Here is a 17,804-nt window from a genome sequence, read left to right on the forward strand (position 1 = left end):
TATTAACGTCAAGAGTATGGAAGTTTTTGTATGGAAGCTTTTCACGCACAAATATAATTTGCAATGCATATGTCAATTGGCAATTCAATATACAAAAGGACCCGTGACACTTCTATCAGTCGCATACACCTAAATAAAACATCTGGAGAAAACCTTGAGACAATACTTTATTTCCACGTAACTATACAAACAAGTCCACGGACAAAATGGATATGAAACGCACATGTACAACCATTTACAAAGTTATTACATAATATCAACAACACATGAATGTTGGAACTTTCAGTTTCAGAAATAACATTTATTCCTGGATCTTAGTCGCGTCTACTAGTAGTTGTTAGCACGTCAGAGGTCCCTGCTTGTCTGACACAGTCCTACATATTTTATTCTACTTAAATAAACAGAGAGTACTAATTTAAATTACAGTATGTTGGGGTAATAATGATTAGGCCCTGTGATACTACATATTGCAATATTATGTTATTTCATGTTCAGTCTGCAAAGTCCTAATATTAAGTATAATTTCTGATTATAACTAACAATACTTTTCTAAAAAGGCTTTGATGGTGCATAGCACCAATAAAATACAAAACAACCCTGTTTGTCACTACTAATCAAAATAAAACAGATAAAACAATGTAAAAACAAGTGTTTCCTTGCAACAGACAGATACATTGCACAGTCTGTCATTCTAAAGTAAAAGACTTTATGCATAGATTCATAAAATAGCAACATAAAAGCAATCTGTAAGACTTGATACTCTTACAGTGGAAGTACAGTAACACCAAGACATATTACATTGTAGCGTGACCTGTCAATCATGTAACTGCAACGTCTCGGTTTAGGAATTAAGCACTCTTATGCCCGTTAGGTGTTGAACATTTGTTCAAGCCCACTAATGAGGGCAACAGCAATATGTGCATTCCAATAATGCCAACGTGAAATCCTCCGAGTCCAGAAACGGTAAAAACAGTCTTTATAAACTGGTCTCTGCGGGAGAAGTGACTGATGCTGCCGCTGTTGTGGCCTCTGATGCCACCTGCTGGTTCAGTTTAACACAGATCTCCTGCACCAGGGGCACGTTGGCCTCCTTCCACTCTCTGAACTTGCCTGACGTAAGCTTGGGTTCTGACAACACCTGCTCTATGGCCTGTAGGTCAGCTTCTTTTGACTGGGGCAGTAAAGAAAAGAAAGAAATATTCAATCCAAACTCTGCATTTAAAGTAATTCAAACACTAAGAAAAGAAACTTCTTTAGTAACTAGGCACATAATGGTGTAGAGTGCAAAATGTGTAACTGTACCTTTAAGGTGCTGTTGAGTGTCCTGATTTGGTGCAGTTTATTATTCACAGCTTGGTTTTTGCAGCGTTTAATGAAGGAGGCCCTGTACTCGGTCTTTGTAGAAGGTTTCCGTTCTCCTATCGGCGAGAGGCTGGCCTCTTTCAAATGAATGTACAGCTTCTCCATTTCATCTGAATTGTTCCCATGATGCCCTGCAACAACAGAAGCGACACCGTTTCGTCTCCACATGCTGTGAACGAGCTAAATGATGCAGTGAGCAACTCACTGGATGTGCTGAAAATATCAAATCAGTTTGAATAATAGGGAATTGGAGGCCATAATTAAGTAAAAGGATTCGAATGAAATCGTACCTTTATCTTGAACGTGTAGAGCATCAGTCGGTGCATTCACCTCCGCAGCACGACTTTCATCATTAGACTTCGGTTCGGAAAAATCCTGAACATCCTCCTCCTCCCCCCCTTTTCCCTCCTCTCGCGGAGGCCGGTGCGAGTGCACCTGCGCCGAGCACTGCACCTCCCCGGCGGAAGGCGGCGCCTGCGAGACCAGGTCCAGCCAGGAATGCCGCTTGGTCACCGAGGAGGCGGAGCTCTGCGACGTCATCGTGCTGACGGGCGACGAGAGCGAACCGGCGGCCTCGCTGCTCATCGGGGGGGAGTAGGGGGGAGGAAGAGTTCCCTGCGAGACAAAGGCGCCACAGGTGGGTTAACCCAACGACACTGGCAGCCGCTGGACGTTTGCGACCGGGGGCAGCACCGACCTGATGCGTGCTGCCAGGTGGACCAGCGGTATCCAAGGAGTCCTGGGTGGTCTGCTCCGTGTACGGCGGAGGGGGGATGTCTGTGGTCTCAGCCTCTTCGTGGTCACTGGCTTCACTATAACACTCTGAACATGCAGGTATTTCCATTGAGGACATGCAAAAAGCCATAATTAGTGAGACGACAAGCACAAGTACAAATAAGAGGGAATTCAAGCGAATAGTTGCATCAAAATACACCTTAATTATTTTTAATATATATATATATATTATATATATTATATATCTAATGGGTTCTCACCGGCTGCAGCGTTCCGCTCCGTTGCCTCGTAGTGAATGGAGGCCAGTCCAAGCTTGTTCAACCACCTGTGAAAAGGAGGCATCCCACTTAACGTTTCTTTAACCACCACGGAGCCGTGTGAAAATCAGGCGTCGTCGCACTCACCGGTTCATCTCCTCATGGCTCTCGGCGGCGAAATAAAACATCATGACTTGCGGGTGACAGGCCTTGAACGCACTGCAGGAGGAAAGAATACGGAGAGGAGATCAAGAAGAGCACCCACAGATGATTTTATGCATGAAACTTGGCAATTCTTTTTTAAACCGTGTACACATCCTGTCACTGTGTGCGCCCACTGTCTGTAACAGTCATTCGTATATCACAGCACTGATGGGTGCCATTAACGTGTGGGTAGAGCGGTAAGCTTACTGTTTTTTCTTGCACTCGATGGCTCTGTCAATGGTGAAGTTGGCGAGGTCAATGTAGCCCTCGGCCTTCTCCGCCTGCAACACACCACATCGAACAGCGCGGGACGTTAAACAATACAATCGCAAACCACTTCCTGACGAACGGCGCCAAACACAACTCTACTTCTTCTATTTCTCCCTCTGCAGGATGGTGACATTCGCCCGACGTGCGGAGTTGTCACGGTGCCAGTAAGTCACGCGTGTCGGCCGCGTGTGCGCAACAGAGGCCCGGCGGGTCGTTAGCGACACCGCTGGCAGCGACAGGCTGGCAGGGAGAATCACGCATGAGTCACCCGCAGCCTCCACTGCCTCACACCGCATCCGTGCAGCAGCAGACGCCACCTGTGTGACGATGATGCCTTTTATTATGTCATGGCTCTGACTAATAGCAGCGTTGGCGAGTCCACCATCAGGGGGATCTGTTCTATGAGGCCAAAATGGGCTTGAATCCCTTCAAAACATCGGCTGTTGAACAGTTAGCGGACGTTTTTCCACGGAGGACGAGTCTAAATGGTTGAGAGACCTTCAGGAACGGACTCAAACACAGTTTCACAGTCCTGGAAGACCCGTGCTACAAAAATGAGCCCCTTCATTTTGACTCCATTAGACACACAGCATCCTAGTGCTGCGTATCCTCCCTGGACCAAGTGCATATACATCCGCCGCTGAAAATAGTCCCCTAAAGGTAGAACGATTGACTTTTGCTTGGCTAAAGACTAAAACAATAACAGCAGATTTATCACTCCTCACACGTCCAAAATGACGGACTGGTGTCGTTCTGGCATTAGTTGATGTAGACAAAGAGGCGAGTGACTCAGTGAAACAGAAACTCCGCTTATTTAACCCTCTGTGTAACACTGTACTGTTCCGAAAAGGTTGTGACACAAACGACGGCGTCCTCTGACTCAGTGTCAGTGTCACAAACACGCTTCCTATCGATAAGGAGCTTTAGGGACGGACACTCACCAGCTGGTTGGCGTACCAGTACAGGGCCGTCTTCTTCAGCACAAACCAGTACTTCTTCCATTTGATGCCCAGGAAGCCTTTGCTCTCCTTCTTCCTGTACAGCCAGCCCTGGTGGTCCGGCTGGCCCAGCTCCTTCACCGAGATCCGCCTCCTGCTCATTGTCCCATTGCCTACGCACAGAGAGAACAAGGGGCGCGTGGATGTCATGGTTCTGGTTCCGCAGAGAAGCAGCTCGGAGCGCGTGGGCCGAGAGGCGCGTGGGCCGAGAGGCGCGAGCGCCGGCGACGTTTCCACCGCGGCTGAAACGGGTCACGCCGAGTTCGGTCGATAGCGGGTCCTAAAAATAGCTGCGGGCGACCCCACGCGTTTTAGATGCACCACGCTGCTGGTATGAACCAGCTCAGAAGATCAGCTGAGAGATAAACAAAAAGCCCAAAAGGAAACTAGACGAGCGCCCTGAACACACCACGGCCCCTCACACGCGCACACTCTGGGTCCAAATTACAGCCGAGGGAACGCAAGCAGACAACATAATGAAGGGCTCTGGGGCGACCACTTACCTCCTTTGCTCTTCTTCTTGGATTTGTGTCGCAGGGAGACCTTCAGGAGGAGGACAAGGGGAAGTCAGAGAGCCAGATGCAGCAGAGAAGAGACAAACGTAGAGACAAAGAATCTGTCTGAAACATCCTGTTTCTCGCATGCATTTACTCTCTACACACACATCACATCTCCAACATCCTCATCCGTGACTAGACTTTCTGTCTTTTGTCTGTCGTCTTCTTCTGCTCCTCAGCGTTCGCTCTCGCCTCGGGCAGTTCCATTGTGAAATGGACCAAAAGGTGAACAGAAACCAAACTCTCAAGCCGTGGACGAGCGCTATTAATGTTTAGCTTTGTTAACATAAAATAGGAGAAGTTCACCCGTTTAAAAAAGGGAGAGCTCGGTTTCTATTCCAAACAGAGTAAACGTCTCACACACACACACACACACACACACACACACACACACACACACACACACACACACACACACACACACACACACACACACACACACACACACACACACACACACACACACACACACACACACACACACACACACACACAGGTGAAAAGAAGAAACACTCACAGGGTTGTAGTCATCAGCAGCCATTGAGGGGTACACGGATATGGGGAAGGCAGCCTGGTGAAAGAAACCAGAGGACACAGCTTAAGCAGGTGAAAGCTGACAGCACTGCTGCCGCACATAAATGGCCCGAAAGCGAGAAACTTGTTGCTCCAGCGTGAATGGAGGAAGTGACGTCACGGACAGAAACCACAGCCAGTGTTTCTCAATTTTTTTTTTTTTTGTAATGAACTGAAAAACTAAACCAAACACGATCGCCAACTGAGAAATGCAGGTTCGAAATGCGAAAAAGTGCCAATTCGCAGCAGGAAGCTAGAACAAAAGTAGGAGCTGAAAATGTGAAATGTTGCAGCCAATGAACAGCAACAACGCACGCACAGAGTCTGAAAAGTGGGTGTCAGCAGTTAGATTTAATCTCTGACACGCAGGCAGAAAATATCTAAATAGGATCAAATAGCAGTGAGGAGTCACAGACGACAGTAATGAGGCCTGAGCTCCTGGAGAGGACTCGTCACAGCAGGTGTCAGAGGCTGAACCGCCTACTTCAAACTAAGAAGCAGAAGAAAAGAGAAGATCCAAATACGTGTTTTTAGCAGCACAGAACAAAACAGCTTTCAGCGCAGTGCGGCCTAGCTGTTTCAAAGCACAGCAAAGACATTGGGTAATCCAGATTGGCCATTATTGACTAACTTCCTCTGCAGACCTGAGTTCCTGATTTTCTAACGTGACAAAGCAGCTCAGTGGAGACGCGCAAACCAGACTGATCTCACCAGTTTTATTGTCACACGTCGAACTTTGAGAGGCGTCTGGTTTTGCTACACGTAGAACGGCGCCTTTAAACGAACCCATCCCAGGAAACGCGAACGCACAGGTGGCCGGGGCCTCTCGGCTCCAGTCCTGCAGCAACCGCCATAAACCCGGAACGCGAACACCCCCCACACGCCCCCCCACCCCGGGAGGACAGGTGAGAGAGGCGGGGGAGACACACCAGCTTCACAGTGTTACTCCAAAATCGCAGACGATGACGATGGCGAATCACGCCGGTGACCTCCGGTCTGAGCGAACACACTGTGTGCAGTTTGTGTCTCTTTTGCACAACACAAACATTACAATGCACCCGGCTGAGTGAGTTAAGTGGCTGCCTGTGAGGGCCCTGACGACGACTGACACATAAAACCACAGCACAGGCGTGAGTGTGACGTTATTACTTCCTGTTGGGGTCATTGCAGAAATGGAGGGCGAAGCCTAATTATGTAAAGATCCACATGAAGGTAGAGCATCCACAGACGAATTGAACGCGTTCTTAGGCTGACGTCACCATGAGAGATGGAAGTTGAACATATTCTCACTTTCATCCACTTCTTTGACAACTACACGTAGTTTTTGAAAGTTAATCAGGTATTAATAATAGGATAAAGAGGCGGTTCACACGATGAAAATAGAACAGCAATAGCAGAACTATCCCGTAGTTCGGTTAGTATCGGTAACTCGAGTGGAACTGCCTGACATCACGCGCTGACCATCACTTTCCTATAAATCGGAACCAAAAAATGACATGTTACTGTACCTTCCACCACAAACACAGCGACTGTAGTTTGGTACGAAACCACCGCTTAAAGTTTGACCACAGCTTCCCGAACATGTCAGGAGAGAACTGAAGAGGAATGTCACGGCGGCAGCAGCGGGGCCCGTCGCGGCCGCAGGTTTCAGGTGAGCGCAGCAGCTCAGTGGGCGGAGCCCCGCGGAGACGGGAACGCGCATGCGCGAATAAATCACTTCGTAGCCGTAACGGTCACCTTTTTACGAGCTTTGTATATTTATTGGTTTAGGTTCAGAATTTAAATAGATGCGCTTCCTACTAATGCCCACTAGGTGTCAGCAAGTCCACAATAAAGGAGGCGCATCCAAATCAGAAGCTAAACATTTCAAAGTGTCACACTGTTTAATGCTTTATCACATTGACCCACGCAAATCACTAACAATTAGGGGTCACGGGGGGGGGGGGGGGGGGGGCTGCCTTTGCAGCCACAACAGCCCTGCTCCAGCCGGATCCTGCGCACGCACCGGGATGTTCTGGCCCTGGTCCGCCTGTGCCGGGACGGCGGTGAACCAGCAGACGCATTCCTGGGCCCTGCGTTATTATAGTCTCCGTTTCATTTATGCTCGCAGTGGCTTCGCAAACTATTTTAACCTCCTCGTGTCTTACTGAACAGTGGCTTTCGGCGATGCAGACTAAGTAAATGGTATTAGTAGGTGAAGCTCATTTTAGTCATCAAAATAAAAATAAGCTTTTATTTTGTAAAGTGAACAGTTGCAGGGCCTCTTCTCTCCTTCCTCGTTCTATTGTACTTCAAAGAGACCGTCTCCCTTTCTGTCATTCATTCTCACACTGTTGCTTCCTCTCTCATTTGTTCCCATCTTTCACATTCAAATCAAGTGACTTGTTTCCTTCCTCAACCTTTACAGGATTCCACACTGATTTTATAGAACTTGTAATGTCTGCGATGGGGGGGGAATGCCTTGACTTAAAGGAGCATTTCACCGAAACCGTTTATTAGTGGAAGTCAGGGGATCTCGTGGCAAAGGCCCGGAGAATGCAGATTGGTCACACTATTGTGGGGCCCAGTCTCCCGTCATGATCCACGCTAAGAGAATTACCATGGCACTTATCTAATGTGTCCCTTCCCACCCAGAAACTGTGTGATGAGATGGGAGAGGGGCAAACAGAGAGGCTATTCTACAGCTCCGACCGTAGGGGGAAGGGTGCAGGAGCCGGGAGCGATATCTGATTCTAGCGGGCTCCCGGGGTGGCGCTGCATTTGCTCACCTGCTGCTATGGGTCGGACCCGGGTCTGTCACTGGTCAGCGAGATGGCTCTGTTTGAAAAGAGGCCGTTCCTGTCTGTGCAGCTGATTCATAGCAATAAACAGCTTACTTCATTTCCCCCTTTGCCTCCCTCCACTGTAGCATGTGCCACCAAGGGTTGGACAGAAACTAATAGACCTGTTGCAAATGCCCAGGTAAAATAGATTCTGAAAAAAATCATTAAATCATTCACATCTACACGAAATGAGAAACACTGGCTGGGAATCGGACACGTACAAAGAGATGTGTGGATTTTGTGTTGTGTGTCACATGTGAGATGTAGAGGGTCAGCGAGCGAGGCTCTCGGTTTCACCTCCTTCAGCCAAGTGTGAGGTCAGTGTCATTCCTCTCACTCTCTCACACACACACACACACACACACACACACACACACACACACACACACACACACACACACACACACACACACACACACACACACACACACACACGCTTCATTTCAGAGGTCAGTTCAGTTACTTACTGCCTGAGAGAAGGACCAGGACCGTATGTGCGACTGACTGTACCTGCAAACACAGAGTGGGGGCAATGAAAGTCAACGTCCACTTCACATTTGACGTCAGGCTCCACTTTATGTCGAGGCCCAGCCATCGTGCTACGGCTCAGACAAAAGTGTCGCTGAAAACATTTCCAACTCGTACTTATTGGCCGCCCGCTCGCTCCCAACCGTTCATTATCTCTCTCCATCTACGTTCCAATCCGGCTTACTTTGATTTTGGCGTGATCCAAGCGGATCCCGTGGAGGCTGTGTTAGCGTTAGCGTGTAGTCGGCGTGCCAGTGTTTCTGATAATACATTTGGCAACCAGCCACAGCAGCATGGGCAGACAAGAAAGCTGGTTCTCAGAGCTTGAAATACTCCATTTACCTCAGCCGAGCCTCACCCTGCAATTTCCAGGGTATGAAATTGTCTCTGGTTTGTTTTCCCTGCCTTTCGATTGCTAACTTTTTTTTGTGCTCCCCTCCTCCTGTCATCCATAAATTGTGGTCTTTCTGTAAATTACTCCCTTACTAGGAGACGCTGATGTTCTTTTTTGTTTTTTTGCAGGTGCTGCATCTTCAAATACGGCTGCAGATATGTTCAGCTCACCACCACCGATTTTACAGCGCCGATGGAAGCGCAATTGATTCGCCACCGCATTTCAGCCCTTGTCACGAGGGAACCGGGTCGCTCCACACAGATTAAGGAGCCCAAATTAATATGACACTCCATTAGGTCCACCGTCAATCAAACTGCATAGACTGCGTGAGTGTCACCTGGTCAAAACCCAGCGCCAACAATGACTCACCTTCTAATCTGCAGGATTTCTTGTTGTCTGTTTTCATAAATTCTAATAATGACTGATGTGTTCTAATTGAGCGTGATACAAAGCGGATGTAATGCATTTGCGTGTGGCTTTTAGAATAGAACAGCCGGCGAAGGCATTGTGCAGGGCATTTAGTCATCGATCACGTCTGTTTGGAGTCAGGCCGCCTCAGGTCGAGGACCAGAGGAGATGTAGGCGCCGTGGAACACATGGCGCTAGAGCAGCCGTCTTTCACAGTGGGATGACGTTATTAACAGTTGGAAGCACAGAGGAATCGGGATTTGTCATATCGGTGACATTTGTGCAGAGCGATCGTCATATGGAGGAGACTTAGGGGTGTGTGGCAGATGATTAACGCATCCTGCGTATTGAAGGTCTCCACAAAAACAGAAACCCCAAAACATTCCTTTGTAAATAGATTTAGCATTTGAATGGATACAGCACATGTTTTTTTGCTGTTAGGCTGAAGAAGAGCGGTGATTCTTTAGCAAACTATACCCAAGGAGATCTGGTCTATTAAGACTAAGATCCTAAACCATTCAAATACCCTCCCAGTGTGTCTGTTACAGTGTGTGCAGGAGGCAGAGGAAGAGGAACTCACCGGTTGAGGAAGTCACTGCTAGAGTGCCAGTCAGTTCCCTGCGATACATAAAGATTTATGTATTAACGGAAGATGGAGGTGAACTACACTAGTCAACTACTCCCCTACACAGTTGCACTGTAACTGTTGAGCTCTGATACAGCATTTATTCAGGAAACTAAATTATGGACTTATTTACCAACATATGGCATCGGAAATGAAATATGAACAAATCCTGCTGATTCTATATTGCAGCATCATGAATCATTACTTCTAAGACAAGGAAATTGAAACCAAAGTATATTACATCTATATACCACTTCATTGATATCATTGATTTGATAATCCAGTCTTTTTAATGTGATTGTGAAGTGTGAATGTGACTCAGCTACTAAATGTGATGAGAATCATTCCACGTGCACAGTGCTCCGCACATCGTTTTCATGTAACCATTAATGATGTGTAGTTACAGCATGTTAGTGGTTAGCAAACTTAGCAGTGGGTTAAGCAGGTAGTACTAAGGCAGACCACAGGTTTTCACAAAGTGCAAATTAGTAGGTACCACAGGAGACCGTTGCTTAGCAACAAGCCAAGAGCGAGACAGAGGAGGAAAAAGTGGAGGAGACGCAAGAAAAGACACCCGTCCCAGATTAGTAAACTCATGCAAGGTGGAAGAGTTAAGTGTAGTGGGCTGTTCTTGGTAGCGGCCAGTTAATTCCACAGCGAAAGACATTGATTCTCGCCAGGCAAACACTTCAATGCCAGGAAAGAAAGGAGCCAGAAGACGCCAGGCAGCGTAATCCTAACCTGACATTTAATTGTTTAAAAGACAACACATGTGCAGTAATAGAAGCCCCTCGCTTTGACCATATGGCCCCGCCAGCTGGATTTTAAACTTCATTACCGGGGTGAGCTGTTACATAAGCATCACCATCAGAGATGCAAAGACAAGGTAACATGACTTTTGCGATCCAGTTTCACAGCACGCTTCAAAAACAAAAGCAGGGATCGCTTCAAAAGGTTGGAACAGGTCGGCGAGGGCACGGGTTGCTGCCGCACCGACAGATTGTTACAGTAATAAATCCTAGTTTGTTCATGTTGGGGGAAACTAGAACAGCGCAGGTCGGTGCAATGCACTGGAGACCTTTTTAGAAGGGACCACTAGCTCCCATGCTAACTTTAAAAACTGCTTTGAGGAGCAGCTCAACACCCAACGGCAAAATAAAGACAACACAAAAGGTCACTGAAATAACTGCAATTTTTAATAATACGCTATGCAAAATCTTACAAAAGGCAGATAAAGCAACATCAGATAGTTCTTCACTGTATCTTCTCAAATAACACTGTCATGCTCTTGTTCTTACTGCGTCAACCAGCTGTACGCACTGTGTAGACCCCCATTAGAGGGATAATAGCAGAGTAAAGAGAACACAGGATTAAACGTTTGCTGGTTGAAGTGCATAGCTTTTAAACCAGCGCAGACATTTGCTCGTGACAGTATTTCAGCATCCTTGCATCACCCGTTGCAGCATCGTCGACAATAGTGACTTTGGAAAAGTAAATGCATAGTACCTTACAAGAGGCAACCGTTGGCAGAGGGTAAACCGGCTAATTGATCCACAAATGTCCAAATCTTTTGTAAACTAAAAAGGTTACATAAATAAAAGGTCTCACTAACAAAATGAGCGGTTTGTTTTATAACTTAGGTCTGCAAATGAGATAAGCATGAAGTGATATCAGGCAAGTTGTTAAAGTGTTAAGACAAAAGTACCTGAGAGCATTTCAACAGGATTTAACTTAATATGTACAGGAGTCCTACCCCGAAACAAAGTGAGGAGGATTGTGGTAGTGTTAAAGGGGGTGATGGCATAATGTACAGTAGTGAATTCTACAAAAGCAAGTTTGGTTGAAGAGTAGTAGTAGTAGTAGACACCAGGGAAAATGAAGGCTGGCCACAGAGGATTCTGAGAAAGCCCCAGGCTGCTAATAAAAACAGCTTGATGTTAAAAAAAAAAAAATTAAGGCACTGAGGAAGGACACGAGACAGGAACAGGAAGCCCTGGACAGGAAGTGCATCATCAGTGAGTCAATAGCTTAAGCCGCGTGATCCAACTGACCAGTAGTGAGCGTTCAGCCGTGGCGCGCTTGGAGATGGGGGGCTTTTTCACGTCCTCCTGGTAGGGGATGGTGGCGCTGTTGTGGAGGTCGGAGTTGGAGTAGTAGCGGCTGCCCCGGATGTGGTCCACTCGGACGAGGTGGCGCTGCCCGGCGGGCCTGTACGCGGGCGACACCGCAGACACCTCCTCCGCTATGGTGGGGATCCTCTCGTTGCTCAGGTATCGGTACAGGAGCTCCTCGCCTGTTCGTGAAAAAAAAAAATAAAACAATTCTACTAAATCCATCCTTAATCATGAACCATAAGATGAGCTCAAATCCCGAGCGCGTGTGCACGAACCTTTCCTTCCCGGCGCCCAGGGTTTGGCGTAGGGGTCCACCACTCCAACGCAGGTGTCCACTGGCATGGACAGCGGCCGGGGCTTCCCTAGAAGCAGAAGATACATGTTTACGAACCCGGTTGCTTAACATTTAGAATATTCCCTGTTGAGAAAATACCGACCACGGGACACTTTGTGCTCTCGCATTCTGGGCTGGATCACGTTGGCTTCGATGGGACAGACGGTGCTTGGCTTGTCGTAATCGATGGTGGTGTGCCTCCTGCTCGCCTGGTCCAGAAAGGAGTTGGGGGACTCGGAGCCCTTTGGTCTTTTGCTAATGCTGGATAAGGAATCTGTTCTCGCCTCACTGTGGAGAGATTAAAGCCCACAAGCCAGAATATGAAACGGGGCATCACAGTGAGGATTGTTTCAAAGCAAATCATTTACAGCTTCAGCATATTCAGTGATATAAACACCACAAGGCTGCACAGTCTCTTTTTAATATTCAGCCCCTCTGGCGTTTCCAATGAAGTGGCCACACTCTGCCTCCGTCTTGCTGGAGGTGGAAGATGAAGCGGACGTTGCATAAGGAGTGTGGTGGGACTGGTGGGAGCGGCGTGGGCTCCAGACGAGGGGAACAGCGTGCGCTGTGGGAGGGCAAAAAGCAGCGAGGCAATCATGGGCCTGGGACACGCTCATTATCCAGCCGCCCTGGAGGCCCGGGCAGGGAAATGTTCAAAGGTGGTGGACCGAGGGGGTGATCGAATCAGTCACTGCAGTGAGGCGGCCGGCCTCCTTCATCCCCACCCACAGGTCTTTTAAGTTGTGTCATGGCTTGGGTTTAAAGCGGCGCCTTTTGGAGCTCAACTTGTTGGACAAACGACATATTGAAGAAGAAATGAAATGTGACATCTCACCGTGGGGTGTACGGCACCGGTGGAGGAGGGGGGATGTACAAGTCCAGGATAGCCGGCTTCTCCTTCTTGGTTGAACCGTTGGCAGAACCGCAGGGAGACTGGGCTCTGATCAAGGAGGAAGTGTTCTGAAAAATGCAGAAAATGCCGGTTAAAACAGCTGCAGCTCAACAAGTTCCACAATAAGACTGTTCCAAAAACTGACTTCTAGTTTTAACTTCCAACATTAATTCACCAGTGATGTTTATGTTTTTTCGGGTTGAAGTAGAGCGGATGTAGTATCTTACTGACAATCTGACCCCCTGTGTGCAAATTATGTAGTATTACAAAGCCTAAACCTGTGAGGGACGTTTATCTCATCGTGGAGCCTCAGAATCACAGGTTAGATAGAGGGAGATGGCTAACGGTGATACATCCGACTACTTAAACCAAGATGGCGGTGGACATGTTGACATTGGCCACCTTTGTCTAAAAGCCTCTGTTGTTTTAGGAAAGCCGCTCTTATCTGATTTTTATCACGTCTGGCCTTCCCAGGCTACGCACCGGCTACGTGTGATAAGACGAGCTGGAGCTTACAACAGGCTTATTGTCCCATTAGCACAACATGCGTCAGCTCCAACCTGATGAGGGTGGAGCCAGATCCACCACCCTCTTCTGATTGGGGTGCCATCTGTTTCTAATACATCTGATACAATCTAACCAGTCATGGATATATCTTCCAGACTAAATGACTTCATGCTTCTGCTCTTTAGCCTCAGATATTTATCACAAGGGCAAAATGTTGTGTTGGATTCAGCCAGAAGCGCTTTCAGGGTGGCTCTGTGACACTTGCCTGAACTTGCTTGTTGTGGAACCAACTCCCTAAAACGCTGATAAAGAGCTGACAATGTCAAAAGGCTCCTGTTGACATGCAGGGATAAAAGAATTAAACGCGTACGCTCGCGTGTACGTACCTGAGGCACTGGCGGCTTCCAGCGCATGTTCTTGAGGGGGGCAGGAGTGAAGCCTGTTGTGCCCGTGGGCCTCTTCTTCAGCAGCAGAGCCACACCTTTGGGGTCCTCCCTTAGTTTGATGACTAGGTTTTTCAGCTGCCAGCCCACCTGGTTAACCCCGTGAGAACGTGCCCATTTATATCTACAGTACATCATTTGTTTACTACTGTGTGATCTTCTGATGCTCACCACTGTCTGCTGGTTCACCTGGATCACCTCATCACCAGCGTGGATCTTTCTGGACAGGTCTGCAGGCGACTAAAGGCAAAAAAAAAACAAATGAAAAAAATAAAAACTTTGCTTCCATCAACAATTTATTACTTTGTGGATGCCAATACTGGAATCTAATTGCCATTTCTGCCTGACTACAGCTGTCGGTCTGAATCACAATTAAAAGGCAAATATCTACTCAAATCGTGAGAACATGAAGAAGATCATCTGGACTGTTTTTTTTTTGTCTCACAGATGTCAAACCGGATCAACTATTAATTGTTGGTGATGATTCAGGCCTTGATTCACAATGAATCACCAGAGGGCTGAGGATCTAATTTGGCAGTGAGGCTGCGGTATAACTCACTGGCTGGTTGTCTTAGCATGCCTTATTGTGTGTTTGTAATAATTACTGCGGACAAAAGCAAACAAATAGATTGATTTTTCGCAGCCAAAAGTGAGAGTTTGCAAAAAAAACATTGCTACACGAGCTGTAGTAAACAAGCAAGTACTAATATGAATATAAAAACAGTAATTACGCTGCGATACAATTAAGACTCCATCACTAGTAATGTGTTCCACTTACATGTTCTGTGGTTCCCGTGATGACATGTAGCCCATCATAGGTGGACTTGATATACATTCCCTAGGAGAAAGAAAATCGGATGGAGACAAATGTATGACGAGTGGTGGGGAATGGTTTCAAACACCTGAAGTTCCCAGCTAACAATTACTTTACACCGGAAGCTGCCCAAGGGAGAACTCTGGCTGATAGCAATCAAATGAAACGTGCACACACGTTCCCAGGCAGTACACAGTCTAGTCTTTGAAAGGCGTGTGTTTTCAGACAACATGCAACATCTCTCAATGAATAACATTGTGTATAATTTAATTAACTCTTTGTTTTTTTTTAAAAGAGGTTCATTACTCATCAACTCTGAGTACGACAGAGACGCAGGGGTCACAGTTTGAGCCACATTCCAGGCATTACTGGTCTGTGAACTGAAGACACGCACGGCCATATTTAGAGTGGGAAAGGAGGAGAACCCCAGCGCTCCTTACCAGACCCTCGCTGGGTTGGATGTTGGTCAGCTGAACCTCCTCCAAGCAGGCAGACTGACTCATCAGGGGGTCGGACATGGTTCTCACGGTCTGATCGCAAATGCTGTTCAAAATCTTTGACTGCAGACGCAGAGAATACAAGACAATAATTGGATTAGTGACTGAAGAAGCAGCAGAGTCAAGTGTGTGCTTTACGTGTCGGAACAAGTCAAGCTACACGGCTCTTCTTCTTCTTCTTTGTACCGACAGGATGTGTGTATGTTCATGTGTGCTTCAAGGCCTTATGGGCTTAAAGGAGGTATTAGTGGCCTATTAACTGAAAGTCCCAAAGCAGGTACATCAGTTCAGCGCATGTCCCTTCCTTCTTTTAAAAAAGCAAACAAAAAAACAAAAACTGTAATTTGTCATTAGAAGTTCTACTCATGACAGCTCGTCTGCGAGAGTGAATGAGAGAGACAGACTGCGGGAGGAAGCCCGGTGCTGGCCCGAAGAGTCTGCAGAGTGTCAACAATAGGAAAGCTTGATTGATGACGCGGGCTGCCTCCTGCAATCCTAGTCCTAAAGTCCCATCTGACCTATTCAGTCAAAAAGAAGCTGACCCTGCAGCTGAAAGCAAGTCACACAATCCCAGCAAAAAAGAGGCATTCACTTAGACTATCACACACACACACACACACACACACACACACACACACACCCACACACACACACACACACACACACACACACACACACACACACACACACACACACACACACACACACACACACACACACACACACACACACACACACACACACACACACACACACACACACACACACACACACACACACGATAGGTTAAGATACAGTACACTCACAGTTTCCAGGATCTTCTCTTCCATCTCATAAACACTGCAGTCCTGTTACACAGAGGACAGTGATGACAGATTAGGCTTGTGAGTAGTAAACAACAGTGAAAAAGAAGAGTTTAGTCAATGGCTAGTGAGAGAAAAAGTATAGGGATTGCGTAAATATGGTATAATCAACATTCCAGTTATAGAACTGAGAAAAATGGAGAACAGCCACAAATAAACAGCTTTTAAACTCAAATTACCTCTTTGCCTGAACTCTAGAAGACTTTGTAATTACATAATGTAGCATGTGGTTCGGCGAACTTCATTGAAACGTGAATGTCATACAAACACTTGTGCTGTTAGAATGTGAGGACGACGTGGTGCCGCACAGTTCGTAATGACGCTTCGGAAGCTCTGCTTCGATTAGCGCTCGCAAATAGGCGACGGGCGAATGCGACGACGGCCGAGGTTGCGGATGTTCTATGAAAGAATCTGCAAGGTCAGCACAAAGACGGCTTCTTCCCAGTCCACAGCTGGACTGGGCATAACTGAGGCAACAGCCCCTCTGACAACTGTGCTGCTGGTGGTGAAAGGGCTTCTAGTTAGGAGGAGGAGGAGGAGGAGGGGGGCTCAGAGGGATGAATGTGAGGCCCTTCTCTGTTTATTGCAGTGGCTCTATGCTGAAAATGCCCAAAGGAAAGTCATCTATCAAAACAACAGGTAAAAAGCCTCCGTGAAAACCAGAGGCCACAGAGCATCGTTTCTGAACTCTCGGGGACCTTCTTCAAGCCACGCGGCTTTGTTTGAGCAAAATAAAGGGTGTTGTGGCGATGGCTGAGCTGGTGACATGTACGGGCATGTGCCATGTACAAAGCCGGGCCCTGTTGCTCTGTAAATCCATTGTGCAGACAGTGAATAGGGGGGTCAAGCAAGTTTTTCCATATTTCCGTAGCGTGCACATTCCGCCGGGCTAAAGGGGAGCGTCTGGTTTCAAACGCAGCTGGCTTGTCACACTGTTGGTTTATACGCGTCCGGCAAAATTTACACGACCGGCTGCAGCCCACAAGTGCCGTCCTCAAGCGGAGCCTCCAAACATTCGTTTCAATCTGTGGAATCAGAGCGAGCTTGTGGAGCACGGCTCTTTCAAAGTGCACGTGACTTTGCAACATTTTCCTTTAGGGCGGAAAAATAAAAAAGCTAAAATAAACAAAGGATTCATTTCACATTATTCTCAAAATGGTGTTTCCATAGAATATATTTTCTAATGTCAGCCAAGAACGTGTGGCGGTTTGGCCGCGCTTACGTAAACAGAAAACTGCCCCTGCATGTATCTCTTAGCAGCTGTCTGCGTCTGGGTGACTACACTGTTTTCTGAGCCAACACCGATGAGTTAAACTATGTATTTTCATGTTTAGGGGTTGCAAAACAAACCGGCATCATCGTATATGTGTGTACAGAGCGGTTCTCCGGTTTCAGAGCACCAACATTATCTCATGGAAAATAATACAACGCGTAATCCTTCTAATATGTGTTTGTGGTATCCAGAATAATAACATATCCCGAGTCCTTCTAGGAGACAGTAACCAGATCATGAGTTGGGAAGCTGAGGGACTATTCCCTGGGTGAACTGATCCTACACGGCACAGACTTGATCCCACAGCCGCTGCGTGTCAGATGACTCCCTG

The 17,804-nt window shown here is 47.2% G+C and overlaps 1 protein-coding gene across 2 annotated transcripts in view; it reads right to left on the minus strand.

Moving 5' to 3' along the window:
* Positions 1 to 154: 154 nt before the first annotated feature.
* Positions 155 to 17,804, minus strand: part of cnksr3 (cnksr family member 3) — a 33,814-nt gene continuing 16,164 nt past the window's right edge. For both annotated transcript variants that reach the window (XM_029139787.3, XM_029139786.3), the window contains 21 exons: positions 16,144 to 16,185; positions 15,281 to 15,400; positions 14,805 to 14,864; positions 14,198 to 14,266; positions 13,970 to 14,116; positions 13,020 to 13,144; positions 12,285 to 12,469; positions 12,123 to 12,209; positions 11,785 to 12,026; positions 9,689 to 9,726; positions 8,246 to 8,288; positions 4,901 to 4,954; positions 4,330 to 4,369; positions 3,770 to 3,939; positions 2,766 to 2,839; positions 2,502 to 2,573; positions 2,358 to 2,422; positions 2,060 to 2,184; positions 1,653 to 1,977; positions 1,303 to 1,493; positions 155 to 1,171 (listed from right to left, as the gene is read on the minus strand). In XM_029139787.3, the coding sequence (XP_028995620.1) occupies positions 977 to 1,171; positions 1,303 to 1,493; positions 1,653 to 1,977; positions 2,060 to 2,184; positions 2,358 to 2,422; positions 2,502 to 2,573; positions 2,766 to 2,839; positions 3,770 to 3,939; positions 4,330 to 4,369; positions 4,901 to 4,954; positions 8,246 to 8,288; positions 9,689 to 9,726; positions 11,785 to 12,026; positions 12,123 to 12,209; positions 12,285 to 12,469; positions 13,020 to 13,144; positions 13,970 to 14,116; positions 14,198 to 14,266; positions 14,805 to 14,864; positions 15,281 to 15,400; positions 16,144 to 16,185 (2,469 nt within the window). In that variant the 3' untranslated portion in view covers positions 155 to 976. The remainder of the gene's footprint in view (positions 1,172 to 1,302; positions 1,494 to 1,652; positions 1,978 to 2,059; positions 2,185 to 2,357; positions 2,423 to 2,501; positions 2,574 to 2,765; positions 2,840 to 3,769; positions 3,940 to 4,329; positions 4,370 to 4,900; positions 4,955 to 8,245; positions 8,289 to 9,688; positions 9,727 to 11,784; positions 12,027 to 12,122; positions 12,210 to 12,284; positions 12,470 to 13,019; positions 13,145 to 13,969; positions 14,117 to 14,197; positions 14,267 to 14,804; positions 14,865 to 15,280; positions 15,401 to 16,143; positions 16,186 to 17,804) is intronic.

This window comes from Betta splendens, chromosome 22 (genome assembly GCF_900634795.4).
Source record: "Betta splendens chromosome 22, fBetSpl5.4, whole genome shotgun sequence".
Lineage (NCBI taxonomy): Eukaryota > Metazoa > Chordata > Actinopteri > Anabantiformes > Osphronemidae > Betta > Betta splendens.